The 21,517-nt window shown below is 46.2% G+C and overlaps 1 protein-coding gene across 2 annotated transcripts; it reads right to left on the reverse strand.

The window, feature by feature from the left end:
* Positions 1–1,245: 1,245 nt before the first annotated feature.
* ntn4 (netrin 4) lies at positions 1,246–19,955 on the reverse strand. 2 transcript variants are annotated; one of them, XM_024372771.2, is made up of 10 exons: positions 19,493–19,952; positions 18,225–18,766; positions 13,344–13,616; positions 7,212–7,338; positions 6,841–7,026; positions 3,601–3,814; positions 3,392–3,486; positions 2,962–3,030; positions 2,356–2,529; positions 1,246–2,233 (listed from the first exon to the last, which is right to left on the reverse strand). In XM_024372771.2, exons 1-10 carry the CDS (start codon positions 19,548–19,550, stop codon positions 2,094–2,096), a joined length of 1,878 nt encoding a protein of 625 aa, XP_024228539.2. In that variant the 5' UTR covers positions 19,551–19,952; the 3' UTR covers positions 1,246–2,093. The 2 variants fall into 2 exon arrangements, with proteins under 2 accessions (XP_024228539.2, XP_024228540.2); XM_024372772.2 differs by lacking the exon at positions 1,246–2,233 and having other exon boundaries at positions 2,391–2,529; positions 3,441–3,486; positions 19,493–19,955.
* Positions 19,956–21,517: the final 1,562 nt, after the last annotated feature.

A 21,517-nucleotide genomic window follows, 5' to 3' on the forward strand; every position in this document is an offset into this window, starting at 1 on the left:
ACACATGAAACAGGTCTGGGATCAGGTTGGTGTGTGTCTCCCCTGTTCTCCTCTCTTCTCCCTTCTCTTGCCCCCACAATCTCCTCTTTGCCCTCCCTCTATTTCCCCCACCTATCTCTCCCTCTTCCTGTATCTCTATCCCCTTATACAACACAGCAGTCTGGGTGGAAGTTGACCCACACAAGGTGCCAGGTAGCCTGGCATTTAAGAGTGTTAGGCCTGTAATCTAAAGCTTGCTGGTTCGAATCCCCGAGCTTACTAGGTGGGAAAAAAACATGTTGATGTGCCCTTAAGCAAGACACTTAACCCTAATGTACACACAGAGAGACCAAACACACACGCATACTAGTCAACCTTTCCACATCATACACCCCTCAGTCCCACCACCAGAGGAGAGAGAGCGAGGTGGAGGACAGTAGCTGATATGAATGTGTTTTGTGATCCAGCTGCAGTAGTCCGGTCCCACAGACGTCAATTCAACGTTGGTGCAACACTGGTTGAATCAACGTGGAAATGTTGATTCAACCAGTGTGTTCCTTCCTACCAGTTTGTTCCCAGTCCGGGGGGGCTCACTGTTGTGTCTCTGTTCCAAGGACAGTTCAGTTCCCCATGGCCTTGACTCTTGACCCAGACCTCTGCCTCCCACTCCTGTGATCGCCCCAAGTGTGCAGGGTCACCATAGCAGGTTGTGAACTCTGACCTGGCCAGGAGAAGAGCTGGACTACCCACACCTGGCATGTGTGGAATATCTCGGCACCGTAAGCTCATCCACGTCGCTCTGACGAGAACGCCAGGAATGGTCCGGTATGCCGCAGCAAACACCCTCTCCCTAAAGCCAAACATTCTGTCTGCTCTCCCATCTCTCTGTTATGGTCAACATTCCCTGAGTCTGTGTGAACGTGTCAGTGTTTTGGGAGAGGGGGAGGGGTGTATTAGTACCTAATCTGGTGAGGGAGAGAAAGACAGGAGGAGGAGCAGGAGGGAAATGAAGGATGATGAGGATATTTTCATCAAATGAATCTGATATTCCAAGGCTCCTGATGGAGAAATGTAACCCTGTTGTTTTAAAGTCTATAAACAGCAGTGTTTGTTTGTGTGTGTGAGTGTGTGCTTCCACTTATCGGTCTTGTGTTCTCACTAACCCGGAGGACAGGGGTTTTTCCACAGTGAGGAAATCTAAAGAAAATGTAGTGCCTCAACATTTGACAGGAATGACATTATTACATTAACACATCATCAAAGAAAGAGAGAGGACATCATCATATTTCTATAGATATATACAAGTAATACTGTACAGGAGCAGACACAGGAAGGAATAGAGATGAATTCAGGGCTCTGTAGGTCACAGCAGTATTACATATTGGGAGGTAATATGTGTATTGTCATATATATTCAGTGGTGTATGTTGTGATAGGACTGTTTTTATCTCTAGAGGTTATTCTGCCCAAATTCCAGAGTCAAAAACAGATCAGATTGGACTGAAGCTGGATGGATTTGTGCTCAACAGACATGCAGCCACACACAGACACACACAGAGTTCACAACATACATACACATTCGCAGACACACCTGGACCACCTGTAGTGGCATGTATGGCTTATTCAACATCCTTCTGTGTGTACACATCTGTGTCTGTTACACAGCTTGACAGACAGTTTGTTGTAACAGAACACATTGGGGAAAGAGGCACAGGTCACCATCCACCACAAGCCTTCCTACAGGGGTCACAAGGGGTCAAATGTGTCCTTCGGTTGTCCAGTCTTGAGGTCAACCCATGATCCTATTGGCCCTTCTGCCCTGGGCTAAAGTGCTACAGAGAGGGAGTGGCTGGGTGTCTATGTATGCATGGAAGAGAGGGCCGAACTGTCACTCAAACAGAGGCTCATAGAGTCTGTATATCTTCTCTCTGCCAGCCACACACTCTTATTGGCCCAGGGCAGATAGGGGCGGGCATTTATAGTCTGTTTAGTCCCCACCTCCATAAGAGAACTCCCCCTCCAGAGAAGGCAAAAACAAATTAATGGTAGTGTCTTCTTTCTCCTCTCTCTCCATCTATCAGTCAGTCTGTCCATCTCCCAGTGTCCTCCGTCTGTTTACCAGGTGCAGTCTTTCTTCATTAGTGTGAGGACCTTGCGTCCAAGGCTGGCTCTCCAGGGCTTGACGAAGCTCTTCATGTTGACGATAAGACGGTTCTGCTTCCTGTCTGCATGGCCCGCCACCAAGTACTCCCCACCTAAGTAGTCAAAGCATAAACAGAGACATCATTAGCTCAGCAGCCCTGCGTGTGTGTGTACGTAACTGTGCGTGTGTGTGTGCACACGTGTGCCTGTGAATAGGTGTGTGTGTGAGACTGGCCTGGGTTGAGGATGGGGCAGGTGCAGCCCCGTGCGGTCCAGGACTCTGGGTAGAGTGTTACTCGTCCTTTCTGGATCTTCACCTTAGTATTCTGACTCAACACCTTCTGAACCTTCACCTCCAACTCAGCATGGGAGCCCTTATCATGGGCTGACAAGACCTTAACCTTTAACACTGAAACAGAGAGGGAGGGAGGAGAGAGGTAAAGATGGAGTGATAGAGAGGGAGGGAGGAGAGAGACAAAGATGGAGGGAGAGCGAGGGAGGAGAAAGAGAGAGAGGGAAGGAAGGAGGAGATAAGGAGAGAGAGAGAGAGAACGATAGGAAAGGAGAGAGGGAGGGAGTAGAGTGGGGAGAGGAGGAGAGGAAGGGAGGGAAAGAGATATGAGACAGAGACAGAGAGGTAGAGAGAGGGAAAGAGATATTTAGAATTTTAACAAGCCTTTATTGTACAATAAAATACTGTTTACATAGAGTTATCAATAAACAAACAACAGTGGAAATCAATAAACAAACAACACAGTGGAAACCAAGGAAGCAAAAAAACAAATATGGTGTTATTACCACCATCTCTCTCACTGTTGTTCATGTGTGTCTCAGTACTCACCATAGGCAAACTTCATGGTGCAGAAGAGTTTGCTGTTGGCCAGGACCTGCTCCTTACACTCACATTTCTCTGCAGGGGACACAATCAAATTGACATATTACACACCAATATCCCGTCCGGATATGTGACTGATACCTGCTCTGTGGGTGTGTGTGTGTGGACTTAGATAAGTGGTGACTTAGGAATGTGAGGACAGTGTGCGTGTATGTGTGCGTGATCAAGGAGGAATTTGTCTTCCTCAGCTGTAGGCCCTGGGAGATCGAGGAGAAGGACATTTTGGAAACTGTCCACAGACACAGAGATCGTTGTTCTCTGCCCTTGTAAGGATGTACCATAACTTTCACTACTTAACCATTAACACTTGGGCACTGGGCTGTGGAGCAGACCACACACACACACACACACACACAGTGGTGACCCCATGTCTAACCTGAGTAGTGTAGGGCAGAAAAGAGCTCGTCTCCCCTAAAGATCCTCACCAGCTCACTGGAGTTTCCCTCCAGATTATACAGGTCCCGATCTGACCTGCACACACATACACATTATAGACTTGCTGTTAATATAAACGTAATATTATATATATCATATCCAACGGTGTGTATGTGTGTGTGTGTATATATATATATATATATGACTCACCCGGACATGCAGGATCCCGTGAAGGGATCGCAGTCTCCCGCACAGTCGCACCGACGGCAGCCGTAGTCATGGAAACCCCAGTATCCCACCATGCACCTGTCGCAGTGGGAGCCCCCCACACCGGGCTTGCAGACACAGTCTCCGTTGGTAGGGTCACAGGGAGACCCCCCACCCAGGTGGAAGGGTATTGAACCAAGGGGGTGGCAGCCACATGCTGGGGGGAAGAGAGGGAGGAGAGAGAGAGGGGAGACATGGCACATCAGTCACATATACATCAATAACTCCACCACAGCTAATCAAATACATCGGCACTCAACCCAATGTTATCTACTGACAAATAAACCACAGACATTCATTTGGATCTATTTGTACCTTACCACAGCGAATCAAATCCACCCACACTCAACCACAGCCAATTAAATCCACCACACTCAACCACAGCCAATCAAATCCACACAAAGTAAACCACTGCACACATTCAGATTGAGAACCCTAATGTTGGCAACATTTCCAGTTTATATCTATTTTTTCTACCTATGGCTTTATTAGGCACTTATTAGTCATGTAGAGTTCCCTTTGTGTAACTGTCACACAGATAGACACACTCCAGAGCGTGCCACCTCATTGTAGCCCAGCCTGGAGGAGGAAGTGATAAGACTGGGAGAGGGAGAGAGACCACTTCCCAAAGGACTCTGGACTGACTGGAACAGTCCAGGAAAACCACGAAGCACAATGGTCTCTTTGTCATCGTCTTATCAGATTGCCATCACACACACGCATAAGGATACATGCACGCGCGTACGACAGGCGCATGCACCCAGGCACACGCGCAGGAATGCACAGGCATGCGCACACATCTTTCTCAAATACCTTCCACAGTTCTCTCCTGTCTCTGTCCCTTCTCTCAGCTGATAGTCTGTTCTTTAAACAGACCACAGCAATATAAGATAGCACAGTCAGTGCTATGTTCTGCCCACTCAACAACCACCTCACACACACACACACACACCATAACCCCGCTATGAAACACACAACTTGCAAAGGCTCAAAACACACACATACACACCACATAAAATGTACACATAAATTCACAAACACATTATTGCTGTCCTACTAGTCTGAATTACAAGATAACTTTGCAGGGGTGAGAGTAACAGCCAAAGTATCAGTATCACCATAAATCTGTACTCATCTGAGCGAGGGATGCGGGGGCGGGGGACTAGAGAGAGACAAGAGGAGGGAGGGAGAGATGGGAAGGGGAGGAGGAGGGGTGGTGTAGAGCTTTATTTCTCTTGCTTAATGATGCCCCCCCGCCCCCCCCCATCCTACCCCACTGGCAGTAAATTACTATTTAACCAGAGCCAGACCCCCTGTGTCTCTCCCCCGCTCCCCTGTCTGGGTGCAGGGAGATGATGTCACAAGGCTCTACTGTCTGAGACCCAGACAAGGCTGTACCTTTATCACTTATCACCGTGGGCAACAAATATAAGATAAGATGCATCTGTAGTTTCATTCATTTTGTATCTTTCATTATCAACAGACCTTGTAAAGACCCATGCAGACCACGCACACACACACACACACACACACACACATACACACACACACACAATCACACACTCAAAGACAGGGGAATCATTACACTGACATCTAAATCCAAAGGCATATGTAAGGCAGCTAGGAGAGACAGTCTCTCTCTTCAGGGTTCTCCCCATTTACGATAATACACTTGAACTTCAAATAATTTCTCTTCCTGAAAAGCATCTATTGAGGCCCTGTTGAGACTGTAGTGTTCAGTCACCTCAAGTGATAGCAAACCTAGAAGCAGCAAAGTCATCAGCACACACACACGCACGCAGGTGCACACACACATTTTCCCTCTCTCTCTCGCTCTCTCACGTTGTATAATAGGATCATGTTGTATAATAGGACATTGTTAATACATTAATTGTATAATTATTGGAGTTTAGAGATGAGAATGTGTGGACTTGTGTGTGTGTGTGTGTTGACGCAGTGAGCTCTCACAATGAGAACATTATGGGTCTGTAGTGATACGTGACAGAGCAGCTGCCCGAACAACCACAGAACACACCCACTTAGAAAACAAACAAAAATTAATCTCTCACACACACTCATTGTTACTGTGTGTGTGTGTGAGTTTGCGGCTCGATTGTGTGTTTTCTTTAAAGAGCTCCGCCATGCCTGGAATTGGAAATATGTTCCTAGAGACGGAGGGAAATTCCTCAGTTGTCAGATTTCAACCTTGCTCTGACACTGGGGTTCCCCTCCTAAACGTGTCCTGTCTACAAACATTCCCCAGATATGTGTTCCACTCTCACTTGTTGACAATGTGAAAATACCAACATGCTACAGACTTCCCTAAAGGCAAACCTAAACACATGCACACAAGCATGCAGTGACGCACACACACACACACACACACACCAGCCGGCGTCTCCCCAGCCTTCTGCATAACTGTGGGGCTGAGCTCACTGGGTCAAATCAGACAGATAATCAGAGAATGTAGCCACTGTCGTCTTTATGGATGGGTATCTAGTGTTTACTTAAGTCCCATCACAGAGCACAAACAACACACACACACACACACACACACACACAAATGCGGAAGACACATTTCAGTTGAATGCATTCAGTTGTACAACTGACTAGGTATCCCCCTTTCCCGTTCCTTTTCCTTACATGAGCCACCACTGTGTTAATTAGTGATGACGAACCACTCCAGTGACTCACAGAGAACACAAACAGCCATAACAACAGGGACAGGGGTTGGGGTACGCAGTGTGAGTGTGTGACCCTCAGGTCCCAGGTATGCCCCAGTCTGATGATTCATCTATGTGTAATCCTCAGAGAGAGTGTAGGCCGTGTGAAAGACAAAACACAAACACACTGACACACACACAAAGAACCAGGTGCCCATCAGGAGCGACGTTATCCAGCACGTCTCGGCTTGCGATCTCAGCAATCAGCATTCCGGACAGAAATGAGTTGGCTCTGCCAGTAAGGGTGTGTGTATACGGTGTGTATGTGTCTCATGTTTTCTGGATTCCTACGGTGTGTGTTTATGTGTGTGAGTGTTTGTGTGATTGAGTCAGTGAGTGAGTGATAGAGCAAGCCAGTGAATGTGAGTCAGACATGGGCTCAAATACTACTTGAAATCTTTAAAGTACATTGAGCTTTTGCTTTAGCCATCTGGAGTGCATATGCGTGAGTTTGTCTTACGTTTACAGGAGTCCTGGTCCGTGTGCGCCCTCTGGGGGTCTCTGTAGAAGCCAGTCTTACAGCTCTGACAGTTGCGTCCCTCTGTGCTGTGTAGACACTCACACACACCTCCGCTGCGCTGGCCGGACTCCCGCCACATCGACCAATCAAAACTGCAGCTCTGGGCATGCCCGTTACACTTACACTCTATAGGGAGACAGGATGGGACATCAGAATCACAGATATCTGTCAATCTTCTCTAAACAGGCACTGATTGGTCATCATGATCAATGATGGTTGTAAGTGGGGCCGTGCGTTGTTCCTGACCAGATCTCATCCTCAGATAGAACTCCTGGCCCTAGTGTATAGTGAATAGCAGTATTGTCACTCACTCCTGCACTCGTGTGGAGCCCCTGTGAGTCCGTCCGCAGGTTGCCAGGGTCGGTCGTTGTAGAGCGGAGCACAGCGCTCACAGTGAACACCTGCAGTGTTGTGACTACACACACACTTCCCATGAACCTGAGAGAGAGGAAGAGGAGAGGGAGAGGAGGAGAGGAAGGGAGAGAGAGGAAGAGGAAAGGGAGAGAAGGAGAAAGGGAGAGGAAGGGGGGACAAAGAGGTCAGTGTAAGGGAGAGAGCAGTTCCCACGTGAGAGCAGCAGCACCCCAAGTCTAACCCCTGGGGGTCGGGGGGGCTCCCCTGCCTGTTCTCTTTCAGGTCCTGTCCTGTAATTGCTGAATGGAGACTGATTGTTTGGCTTCATCGCTGGAAATGAACATTGGCCTTGTGATGAAAGAGGCCTGAAAAGGACAGTGTCTGAGTGTGTGTGTGTGTGTGTGTGTGTGTGTGTGTGTGTGTGCATGGAAATATGTAGCGCTGAGAGCACAATAACAGTCTCCCTGTCATTCCTGTGAGTTGGAATGTCATGCACGCGGGTTAATGATGTACTCTAGGTGGGAGGTTGACAAGGCATCTGAGGTAGCTATTTATCTGTTTGGGTTACAGTGCCTCTGTGTGGGGGAACAGAGACACAGAGAGAGGCCTGAACACACACTCACACACACATTCAAACACACAGACGCATGCACACACACACACTGAACACAAACACTCACACACACTCCAACCCCTGCGGTAGTTTCAGTTTCCCACGGTGTATGGCTATAGAGGCTGCTGCCCTCTCCCACAAAATGCCCTCTCCCCTATGCTGCACAGACGCTCACACAGAGGGTTAAACACAGGCATGGGAGAGACCTGTAGCTACCGGAACTGGGACATATCCCAGGCCCTTGCACTAACCCCAGATCGAACCCTAACCTTATCTCAAACTCAACCCCAGCCACTGTGCCAGCCCAAGACATAACCCCAACCATATTCCATCAACCAGGAGAATGGAGGAAGATAAGGACAGGCAGGTAAGACAGTGTGAGAAATGGATGTGGTAGATCTGGATTGGACAAACATAGAGAAAATGAGTAAAGGAACTCTGTGTACATCACTACATCAATGAGAATGGAATCATCTGTAACCAGGACTGATTGTGGAAAAGGGGGAAGGAGGCAGGTAGAGAGAAGAAGAGTGGGGAGGAGAGGAGAAGAGAAAGAGGGGGGAAGGAGAGGAGAGACATTGGCCAAGCTCCAGACAGCTGGTATTCCAAACAATTTCACATGTTTACCTGCTTGATATACACATACACCAATAGACACACACATAAATACATACCCAAGCAGCCAGGCTCCCAGGCACGCACACAAATAAAATGCACACACACTCCTTCCTGCCCTGAGCTTGTGTGTGTGTTCTGTTTTGACAGGCCTGTATTTCAAACACTCTGACCCTCTGATAAAGAGGTTGTTGGACATGGACAGGGAGGGGTGGCAGAGGGTACAGACGGGTGCTCAGGAAGACCTTGGCAGCCCCACACCCAGAGGATGGGCGTCACTTACGCCCATTTCCCCTCACACATCAAAAGCTTTATGGGCCAATGTGAAATTAAGTCATTCATCAGCAGCGTGTGTGTGTATTCATCCAAACAACATGATAAGTGTGTGTGTTAATCCGATCATCAGCGTGTGTGTGTACTCAGGCAAACACCTGTATAGCACAATACTCTCCATGAGGTGCAGTCTTTAAATTCCAACACCTCAACAGAGACTCATTCTCAGACTCCAGTTACTGTGCAAGTCTCTACAGCCCTTAGAGACTCTTACTGCCTCTCCATTTGCTATGCTAATTGCTGCTAACGCTCCAGTAGCTGAGCATGGGCCCAGAGGGTTGGATGTGGGTCAAAAACTGGCTCTGTGGTCAACTCAGAGTGGCTCACACAGACCATGATCACCTTCCCATGTGGTCTGGACCTGTGAGCCCTGCAACACAACAACAAAAACACTGTTTCTCCCCAAAAACACTTCAGACTGCACTAAACTGTCTGGGCACTAATAGCCCTCAATATCAAGGCCACTGATTATTGGGTTTACTTACTTGCTCTCTCTCACACACAGACACACACACACACACACACACACACACACACACACACACACACACACACACACACACACACACACACACACACACACACACACACACACACACAGCTTTGTTTTCATTCATTTTCAAGAAGCCCCTAGCCACGACACACTTAAGGGGGCGGGGGCGGCTGTGGGCGAGGTCGGCCCGGGCCTACCCCGCCTACCACACGGTTTCATTTGCTGAAGCTTTCCAGACAAGCGATGCGCAGAGCTGGGTTTGTGTTGCTCAATGGGTTTGCCTGGGCATGTTCAGTAAAAAATCGTTTTGGAAAGTTGCAGACTCAAATGCCATGAATAGAACTGACATGATTTCTTAAATCAGAGAGGCATGTTTGTTCTACATTTTACATTTATATCTGAACGTTGGCCAACGTTGTGTCCGTCCTCCTGCTGAACGCGGCCCTGGTACACGCTTGTCCCTACCAATGTGAAGCTAGCCACATTAACAATTAGCCACAAAAGTGGAATTTGTGGTTCTGAACAATTCCCTCATTAAAAGTGATGCAAACATACAAATAGTGGATAGAATCATGTCAGCTTTGGACTAGATAATGCTAAATACGGTTGGAATGTTGTTAGAATTTAAGATTTAATACAATAATTAATTAGTTTGACAAACAGAAAACAACTGTTGAAATCATGGGTGCACAAAATCCTGGCTCCTGAACTGCTATTTTGCGGGGGTTTTTGAGCTGATCTTAACTTTTTTTGTACAGATTTGGAATGTGTCCTCAGATCCTCAAAAAGTTCAACAGCTGCACCATTGAGAGCATCTTGACTGGCTGCATCACCGCTTGATATGGAAACTACTTGGTATTCGACTGCAAGGCGCTACAGAGGGTATTGCGCACAGCCTTGTAGTACATCACTGGGGCCGAGTTCCCTACCATCCAGGACCTCTATACCAGGCGGTGTCAGAGGAAGGCCCTAAAAATTGTCAAAGACTCCAGCCACCCAAGTCATAGACTGTTCTCTCTGATACCGCACGGCAACCAATGCACCAAGTCTGGAACCAACAGGACCCTGAACAGCTTATACACCCAAGCCATAAGACTGCTAAATTGTTAGTTAAATAGTTAACCAAATAGCTACGCGGACGATTTGCATTGACCCTTTTTGCGCTCACTTTTTTGACTCCTCACATACGCTGCTGTTACTGTTTATTATCCATCACTTTATTCCTGGTTATATGTACATATCTACCTCAATTACCTCGTACCCCATTCACATCAACTCGGTACTGGTACCCCATGTATTTATCGTTACTAATTGTGTATCTATTATTACTTTTATTATTGTTTTATTTCTCAATTTTCTTTCTCTCTGCATTATTTCTGAAGGGCCTGCATGCAAGCCTTTCACTGTTAGGCCACACCTGTTGTTTACAACAACAACTCAAATGTTTGAAATCCCACTGTGGATGTATTAAGACTGCATAATTGCTTTGGGGGCATATTGATATGCACTGTACAGACTTACCCATGGATTGTGCACCCATGAAAGGGGTATCAGTCTACACAGTGACACCCACAGAACATAACTATGTAGAGTTTACATAAATGTTAGTGTAGCCGATGTGAAATTGCTAGCTAGTTAGCGGTGGTGCGCGCTAGTTGCATTTCAATCGGTGACGTCACTTGCTCTGAGACCTTGAGGTAGTGGTTCCCCTTGCTCTGCAAGGGCCGCGGCTTTTGTGGAGCGATGGGTAACGATGCTTCGAGGGTGACTCTTGACGTGTGCAGAGCGTCCCCAGTTCGGGGCGAGGGACGGACGTAAAGTCTATACTGTTAGCGTATTAGCTCTAAAAATCTCAAATTTGGACTCATCAGACCAAAGGACAGATTACCACAGGTCTAATGTCCATTGTTCATGTAGCTTGGCCAAAGCAAGTCTCTTCTTATTATTGGTGACCCATAGTTGTGGTTTCTTTGCAGCAATTCAAACATGAAGCCCTGATTCACACAGTCTCATCTGATCAGTTGATGTTGAGATGTGTCTGTTACTTGAACTCTGTTAAGCATTTATTTGGGCTGCAATCTGACGTGCAGTTAACTCTAATGATGTTATCCTCTGCAGCAGAGGTAATTCTGGGTCTTTCTTTCCTGTGGTGGTCCTCATGAGAGACAGTTTCATCATTGTGCTTGTTGGTTTTTGCGACTGCACTTGAAGAAACATTCAAAGTTCTTGACATTTTGTGGATTGACTAACCTTCATGTCTTAAAGTAATGATAGACTGTGGTTTCGCTGTTTTGAGCTGTGCTTGCCATAATATGGACTTGGTCTTTTACCAAATAGGGCTATCCTCTGTATACCACCCTTACATTGTCACAACACAGCTGATTGTCTCAAACGCATTAAGAAGGAAATATATTCTTAACTTTTATCAAGACACACCTGTTAATTGAAATGCATTCCAGGTGACTACCTCATAAAGCTGGTTGAGAGAATGCCAAGAGCGTGCAAAGCTGTCATCAAGGCAAAGGGTGGCTACTTTGAAATATATTTTGATTTGTTTTACAGTTTTTTGGTTATTACATGATTCCATATGTGTTATTTCATAGTTTTGAGGTCTTCACTTATTCTACAATGTAGAAAATAGTAAAAATAAAGAAAAACCCTTGAATGATTAGGAGTTTCCAAAATGTTGACTGGTACTGTATGTGCTGACATATCAAAAAGCAGAGTGTGGTGGAATGCAAACCAATGTGGTGGAATTCAACCAATGAAATGTGGTGGGCGGGGCTGGTACAGGCCCGACTCTGCCCACAACTAACCCCGCCTTGTTCCATGGCGAGGGGTACTCAGAATTTTGGGGGAGGAAAAATATATTCCCATTCAAAATCCTATTTTCACTTAACCTAACCTAAACCTCAACCCCCTAACCCTAACTCCTAACCTAAAACCCTAACCCTGATCTTAGCCACAAACACAAAACCTAAAGCCTAAAATAGCATTTTAACAAATTCACGACATGAACAAAGTCTTGTCAGGTCATTCTGGTCCTTATTAGGTAGGAAAACATGAACACAAACTCACACCCTCCCGTCTTGTTTGAGTGTGTTGAGAGAGAGAGCTTATATAACCTCATACCGTCCCCCGTCTCAATGCTTGTTTACCCAACTCTCCCGCATGTCACACTACAACGTTAGGTCGTGTTGTGATATTACCTGATGTTTAGAATATCAACATTAAAAAGCTTAAAACACATTCTGAGGATGCTTTTGTAGCCTAGATAAAGTCAAGTCCAAACTAGGTTAACTAGGTGTAGTCCACTGGGTTACTAGATAAGCCAGTGATATTATGGGGGAGGATGACAGACAGACACCTCTGATTACAGTGGGCTCACACAGAGGAGACAGACTGACCGGCTGCAAACATACAAGCTCCTAGATACTGTAATACTGCCACAGACACTGCTATTGTGGGCTTAACACTCATACACAAAGTTATAGTTACCCACAGTCAGACAGTCTCTGTGTGTCTATGTCTTTGTGTCTGCAGTCTAAAGGTTATTTTGTCACACTCACTTTCCCTGCTCTCTGGGCCTGCTGATTGCAATAGAATAGGCGCTCTGCTTCAAAAGGCGTCGGGCGGAACTGCTTGTGGAGATGACCGAGATATGCGTTCCACATGCAGTCTGGAAACGCTCGCTGCATCTCTAATGTCCATCTACACACTGTGAATCAGCCATGTCCATTCACACCTTTATCAGCGCACGCACACACACACACTTTTTTAGACTTCAACACCATCATTAGCCCAGTGCTGAATCAATATCAACATCTCTTTTGTAATCTGGATCACAGGAAAGGGAGCTCTTTATCTACCCAGACAGAGCAAGCCCAGCACAGGAAGTGGGACAGAGAAAGGTGATAGCCCTCATCACTATGCTAATGACTGACACACAAAACACATGCATGAACACGGGTATGCACGCACTTACACACACAGACAGTCAGATACGCAGACACAAACACTGACACACACACTCACCACGTGGTTGGTTCTGTCCCTGACAGGGCGGTAACCGGGCGCAGGGACACACTGCTCGGCGTGCCCGTTGCAGAAGCAGCTGCCCTTCACGATGAGGTCATAAATGGCGAAGTGCTGGGTGGGCGGGGCTCCAACGGTGGGATCTTTGACCTGGCAGGGACAGGATTGGCACTCCTGCAGACGTACGCGCACGTTGGTCACCCTCAGCTGCTCCTGGCCTGCCACCCCATATGGGTCAAGAGCTTCCCATTGGGGGAGGGCACGATAGATCACCTGTCAATCAACCAATCCAACAGTCAGTCAAAATGATACGAGTTAGTGGCACCATGTTATTACGCAAGAGTTGGTGACAACACATCTTCTTTTCTGCACCGCTCTCTCTGTCTCTCTTTCTTTCTCTCTCGCTGAGTCTTGCATCCCTAAATTGATGATCCCTCCATTTTACCCCCCAGCCCAAGCACAATTGCCATCACATCGGTGGCTGCTCCTATGGCAACCTGTTACACTGCTGCTGTTGTTGAGGGTGAACTGTGTTCCTGAGAGGGCTGTGTTTCTGACACATATCACTGGAGCATAAGTGTGTTTCTGCCACAGATATCACTGGGGCAGAAGTGTGTTTCTGCCACAGATATCACTGGGGCAGAAGTGTGTTTCTGACAGATATCACTGGGGCAGAAGTATGTTTCTGACACAGATATCACTGGGGCAGAAGTATGTTTCTGACACAGATATCACTGGGGCAGAAGTGTGTTTGTTTAAGGGGAGTTCGTTGTCATTGAGGGAAGTGTGTGATGCTGGGAGGGGGTGTTATTGGAGGAGAGTATGTATCCCTGATATAGATATCATTGGGTGAGGGGTGTGTGTTTGTGAGTCGAACCCATGCTGTGTCTCCATTGGCTGTATGGCTGGCCTGGGGTGTGATGGGAGGAGCACTATTAAGTTCCCTGTTGTTGGAATAGGTCACAGAGTCATGGCATTGTGTTCCGCAATTAAGGGAACACAACAAATAGGGCAAGGGGCGCCAGTCCGCGGGAGAGGAGGACGAGACAAAAGAGCGGGCGAGAGATGCAGCCGCACATAACTCAGCCCTGGACAAAGGCTCTACGATAGCCCGGCGACACCGCAGCAACACTGTCACACACACATACAAACACATCCCCAATGGACAAACCCAAACTCCACACACAACATCCAATGAACATTCCCAACTACACACACACTTGCCCAATCAACATTTCCATACCCTGCAAAAATTCCACAAGAGACCTTCTGGATTCTCCAGAAGGGCACAGACTTCATGCAACCCACACAACGAAAGCAAACTCAAACACACACACATACAGACAAACAAATTAAGTCTCTCATTAAAGTTTTTATGAAATGTCAAGTCATTGTCTGGGTATGGTCTCCCAAACCATGGAAACAAAGAGAGCAGTTCCACAGAAATCTTAGTCAGGGGAGCATGTGGCATTTCTACGCTCATAATCTTTTCTTCCTGTTACAGTCTGAAAAACAGTGTAAGACTGGCTTTAACAGCCCTAATTCCATCAAAGCGCTGTGGACTGTATTCTGGTAAACAGGAACAATGGGCATTGATGGAGGGAGAGAGCGAGAGAGAGAGAAAGCGAGAGGAGGGGGATGGGCCATCTCGCCTGCAGGACCAACTTCCATCAGGGCAACGGCACTTCCTCCTTGACAGACAGACAGAGAGAGAGAGAGGTGTGTGTGGGGCTCTGTTTAGACGGCTCCCTCTCTAAGGAGGTTACAGTCTTTATAACACCTAAACACACACACTCTTCCAGCCCAGCTGACCTCATAAATAACACAAGGAGCCCTGAGCTCTCCAACAGAGAGACTAACGAGACCTCTTCAGTTAGTACCTGAACAAGCGTCCCAGGTTTTCCCCCATTCAGATGAACATGTTCAGCTCTCAGCACAAGAGATGACATGCTTTTTAATGTTCATCAGATAAAGGAGGGGGGAAGCTGAGAATACCTGCTCCCTCACGGTATTGCTCCAAGCTAAGACACTCCTCCTCCCTCCTTCTTGCTATCCATCACAGTTAAACACTTATCTGATTGCAGGAGCCCAAACACTTAACACTGACTAAACACACACACACACACACACACACACACACTTGACACATTGAGCTAGTAGGTGAAAGCCTGACATGGTAGGCATATTTGCATGTGCACCTTGCCCTCTGTATGAACATAAACACACAGAGCACAGCTCTCAGCTCCCAGGGTAAAGCACACACACAGTTCTGTACATGCCTTGCTGTCATCACCAGACAGGCCACAGACATATGAGCTGTCAGAATGATGGTTTTAGTTAATGATGAACATCACAAGATAAATACAGTAGCTATAGCGATAGAGAGAGTGGAGAATGGTTTAGTATAACAGACTCTGTGATGAGGAGCTGAAAGGGCTCTGGAGTCTGGACCCCTCCCCTGACCTCAGGGTCATCAGACAGAGGTTAGAGGGTAAAGGTCATGCTACTATCACAGTGTCTCGCTGCTTCCCTCACACACACACAAAAACACACAAGCATTCACACACAAACATGCATTGCACGCACATCACAACATGACTCAAGTATCTTATAGTAGCACATACACACTTCCACATGCTCACACTTGCATGGACACACACACACACACCACTCACAGGGGAACACTGCTTTTGGATGTACAATACAGCGGATCATAAAAGATGACAGGATTACATGTAGGCAATCCTACCAAGGAAAAGCCTGTGGAGCAGTACCATTACAGAGTCAAATATGCACTACATCAGGGATCATCAACTAGATTCATTACAGAGTCAATATGCACTACATCAGGGATCATCAACTAGATTCATTACAGAGTCAACATGCACTACATCAGGGATCATCAATTAGATTAATTACAGAGTCAACATGCACTACATCAGGGATCATCAATTAGATTCATTACAGAGTCAATATCAGGGATCACAACTAGATTCATCAGGGATCATCATCAACTCAACAGAGTCATTACAGAGTCAACATGCACTACATCAGGGATCATCAACTAGATTCATTACAGAGTCAACATGCACTACATCAGGGATCATCAACTAGATTCATTACAGAGTCAACATGCACTACATCAGAGATCATCAATTAGATTAATTACAGAGTCAATATGCACTACATCAGGGATCATCAACTAGAGTCATTACAGAGTCAACATGCACTACATCAGGGATCATCAACTAGAGTCATTACAGAGTCAACATGCACTACATCAGGGATCATCAACTAGAGTCATTACAGAGTCAACATGCACTACATCAGGGATCATCAACTAGAGTCATTACAGAGTCAACATGTACTGTATCAGGGATCATCAATTAGATTAATTACAGAGTCAATATGCACTACATCAGGGATCATCAACTAGAGTCATTACAGAGTCAACATGCACTACATCAGGGATCATCAACTAGAGTCATTACAGAGTCAACATGCACTACATCAGGGATCATCAACTAGAGTCATTACAGAGTCAACATGCACTACATCAGGGATCATCAACTAGAGTCATTACAGAGTCAATATGCACTACATCAGGGATCATCAACTAGAGTCATTACAGAGTCAACATACACTACATCAGGGATCATCAACTAGATTCATTATAGAGTCAATATGCACTACATCAGGGATCATCAACTAGATTCATTACAGAGTCAATATGCACTACATCAGGGATCATCAACTAGATTCAGCCGCGGCCCATTTGTGTCTTAAGCGGGTGGTCGGGGGGACGGAACATAATTGGAAATAATTTTATAGACTGCAAAATGACCGCAAGAAGATCACAAATATATAATATTTGACTAAAACATAATAATTTCAAACCTTGCTTATGATTGTTTACGATCACGTGCCTCTCTATTATGCATGGGAATACTTGGAATAGATTTTCAAAATCGAGCTGATTTCCTGGTGTTTTTACAGTGTTTTATGTCCAACAAAAAAAAAACAACACATACATAGATACATACACATATAGAGTATATTGTTTTTTATTATTTTCAGAAAACTTGGGGGGCCTAACAAAACCACCAAATCTGGCCCTGTGAGCCACCAGTTGGGGAACCCTGCACTACATGATCTCCCTGCACTGGGTGAACTGTTAGCTCTGCCTTGGTAGGAGCTGAAACCCCTCACACACTGTTTCAGTTAGACATCAAGGAGCTGCCAGGAACCCTTTCTTGCCACATAATCCCTACACCCACCTGATAACCACCCTTCTGTAGTAATAACACACTCCTCCGTAGTGCTGCTGCTGGCTTGGGTACTACGGACTACCCAGGCCATAGAGAGCTGTAGAGAGGTTAGGGTGTGCAGACTGGAGTTCCAGAACAGCACTAACACACCTGACTCAACTCATCACGGTTTTCATTAGTACCTGTATTTAGATTAGAGACCCATGATTCAGACACACAGGGGAATATGCAGGTTAGCTTTATGAATGGGGGGAAGTGGAGTGGACACTCCTGTGTGTAGTACAGTAGCCAACATCTATCATCCCTCCTTCCTTCCAGCTGTTCATCCGTCCATAAGTAAGGTGCCATGACAGGGCACATCCTGGACGGCTAGAGGTGTGAGTCTGAGCTGCTGTCTGGACTAACACCTGGTTCTGTTTCAGACAGTCCTGTCTGTCTGTCTGGCTGTCCGTCCGTCCGTCCGTCCGTCCGTCCGTCCGTCCGTCCGTCCGTCCGTCCGTCCGTCCGTCCGTCTGTCTGTCTGTCTGTCTGTCTGTCTGTCTGTCTGTCTGTCTGTCTGTCTGTCTGTCTCCGTACACACACACACACACACACACACACAAGCCCTCCTCACCTCTCCCCTGGTACAGGGGTAAGCTCCAGAGTATTTGGAGGTGCAGGGGGCCCCGTCCAGCACTGCCTTTCCCTCCTCCAGTCCAAAGGTGGCGCTACAGTTCCTGGCGTAGTATTGCAATGTCTTCCAGGTCTGCCCAAAGTCCTGCGAGCGCTCCAGGGTCATGGCGGTAGGGCGGGGTGAGCGGAACACCATGATCAGGTGGGTGAAGATGAATTCTGCCTCCAGATCCAGCTGCAGAGTCTCAGACTCCACTTCCCCGGATGACTGCCACCAGGTGTTGGGGTGGCGGAAGGAGGAGTCGGCCATGGCTGCAGCCAGGTGGGCCTGCAGGGGGAGGGCCGTGTTGCACTCCCCACACCTGGCCGGGGGGCAGGGCACTGTGGAGGAGGAGGGGTCAGAGTAGGAGCAGTAGGGCTCTGTGCCCTTGTAGCCACACACGGTCTGGGTCAGGACCCTGCGGCCTAGCACCAGATTGCCCATTCGGGGGTTACACGCCTGGCTCTCACAGCGAGGGGCTACCCCCCCTACACGACCCACATCTATAGGAAGAGAGAGAGGACAGGTTATAGGAGAAGGAGGAGGGTGAGGATGTGTGTGTGTGGTTGTGTGTGCGTCTGTGTGTATGTCATATAAACTTGAATCTAAAGTCTTAACTTGAATGCTTCGATGTGGACTTTGACACAGATCAAGTTTTGGGGAGCTATGGGAGGAGGATGTGCACTCCAGACGCGTTCCAGATGCATTGCCCATGGGTCTTAAGAACACCTTCTGGGCAATACTGCCATGTTTAAGAGTCCTCTCCACTGCCAACATGCACACAAGGGCTGTTCTGTTCACAGCAGGGGTTTCATTGTTTTATAACACAACAATTCTGTTTATAATATGGGCAGGTATTCAAAATCCATTTTTGGCAGTCGACAATGGATGTTAGCTCACAGTAGCCTTCATTGTTATGGTCTTTTGAGGTTATTACATAGTTATAAAAACACATCAGTATCTTTGTGTTTCGTTTTGAAAACATTCTACATTGTAGAGAAAATCTCAATGATATCATGAGACACGAGTTTCACCTCGACATAAACAGAATGTTGACCCGAGGTGGTCAACAGAGCGGAGCGTAAGGAACTACATTCGTCACCAATGCTGCTCTTATCACGCGTATTGTTCCGAGACAGCGGGAACGTTACATTGTTGCACACAATGAATACACTGCCTATGAATCCAATTCGAATAGGATCAGTTTTTTTTAAAGAAAACATACAAACCTGCAAGAATACCAGATAGTCCAGTGCAGGTAAAAACAGCAAACAAAGTCCACATCATAGTTCCGACCCACGAGCAAGTGTTCCCAAGAAGAGGTTAGGCTATGAGATACCTAGAGAGCAGCCTTGTGAATAGGCAACGCGACACCTCGTTGGTGTTATTCAAGTGGCAAATAGATGCTAGATTTCATCCGCGAATGTAAAGCCAAGGTTCAAAGCCAGTGTAGGTTATACTATCCATTTCAATAACAATCAGATATGATCAAAGAAAAACAAAGTGCCCAGTTTGACAAGACAGAAGGTTCAGACACCCAGGGAAAAGTATTCCATTATGCCGCATTTACTTCTGCAAAGGCCGAGGACTGATTTTCGTTCTATTGTATTCTTCGGGACCTTCTACCTTACAGTTAATTTGCTTGCTGATGGCCTGAAGATATACTGTGAATCTACTATGGAATACTGAGAGTGTGACAGCGGGCTTGCGGCTCCGCCCCGTCTCTTTGCATTTTTCTCTTTAAAGGAACATTCCTGGTAGTCAGGAGCCAGTCGGTGTCAGGTCAGAGCTGGCACGCTGTGGTCATCCAAACCTCTCCAATCCACAGACACTCATCCGGATAAAAAAAATAAAATGCGGTTAAGTTTGACACTTCTTGTAAACAAAACAAAGGAACGCAGAATAACAAAGCCAAGGGTCCAGAATGATTGAGGCTCGTGAGCTGAACAGGATTCACATTGGGGGAAATAGTTGGCCCTTTTTAGAAAGGAGACGAACCACTTTTCCATCCAACCTTTTTATGCGAATAAAGTAGGCCTAGATGTCCGATAACAAAAAGTACAACATGCCTGATGGAAACAGTTAATATTGTCGGTCAAATATAAGGTTGGATATTTTGGTGTAGGTTCATGTATTATACGAGAAATGAAGGTGGAAACGCTTTTATGACCAAATATTGATATAACCATCATATCGAAGTAAATTTGGAGTCACGGATGACATGTTTATGTGGTCATCCCACTAGGACTCGGGAAAGCATACAGTTTTATTTGGCTACAGATTAAATACATGACGATGAACTTCATAGGGTGGTGAAAGTGCAAGGTGATGAGGTTAATGCTACTTTCCAATTAATATCGAGGATCTTATTCTGGTGACTTGATGAATCCATGCTTGGCTGCCGTTTGACAAATTAAAACAATCTCCCTCTTTTTGCCATAATAATCTTAGCATGCGTAGACTGTACCCACAACTGTATCTGCAAGCTGGTGGCTAGAGCACACATGCCAACACCAGGGTGGGCACATTCGCTATATAACAAATGTTTTGTGACATCAGTAGAGTTGAAAATACAATGGAAACCCATTTAACTTGTATTTTTTTATCTGTACATGGGAATTTAACCGCAACAGTTATTTTTATGTGTACTATGTCATCACACACAGACTTTTAGCACAAGTCAATTTGATGTAAACACATCAAATGCGCATATTTTACTTATGCAGATTTGAGAATATTCACAAGAAAATCTGTCACCAATTGGATGGAAACCCAGCTAGTGACCCACTTTTAACTAAAGTAACTGCCCAGTGTTTCCAGATTTCTATGAAATATGACCTAAAATAACTGACAATATGAGTGAAATAGTTTTCCTTCCAAGATGTTTTATTAATTATGTTAAAACAGCTGCGTTTCTGTGTTGGAATGGTGTGGGCATACCCCCAACAACAGAGTGGTGTGTGTGTGTACTGGACATTATAAATATTCACGCAAGTAAACCATTGACGGGCCAACTCATCCTCCTCTAGAATGCTGATAGGCCAGCTCATCCTCCTCAGGGAGATGACGTCATGTTATATGAGGAAATGGGAAGCATTTTTGAAACACCTGTTTGAGATACAAATTTGAGATTGGGGTTTTGAAGTGTTTTTTCTCCCATTTTTGTTTTGGCCACAAATACCAGTGTAGGACGAGTTAAAGTGAGAGAGATTTTCACTGGGCACTTACTTTAAAATTGTGGAGTTTGGGGGCCT

The sequence above is a fragment of the Oncorhynchus tshawytscha genome, linkage group LG15, assembly GCF_018296145.1.
Source record: "Oncorhynchus tshawytscha isolate Ot180627B linkage group LG15, Otsh_v2.0, whole genome shotgun sequence".
Classification (NCBI taxonomy): Eukaryota; Metazoa; Chordata; class Actinopteri; order Salmoniformes; family Salmonidae; genus Oncorhynchus; species Oncorhynchus tshawytscha.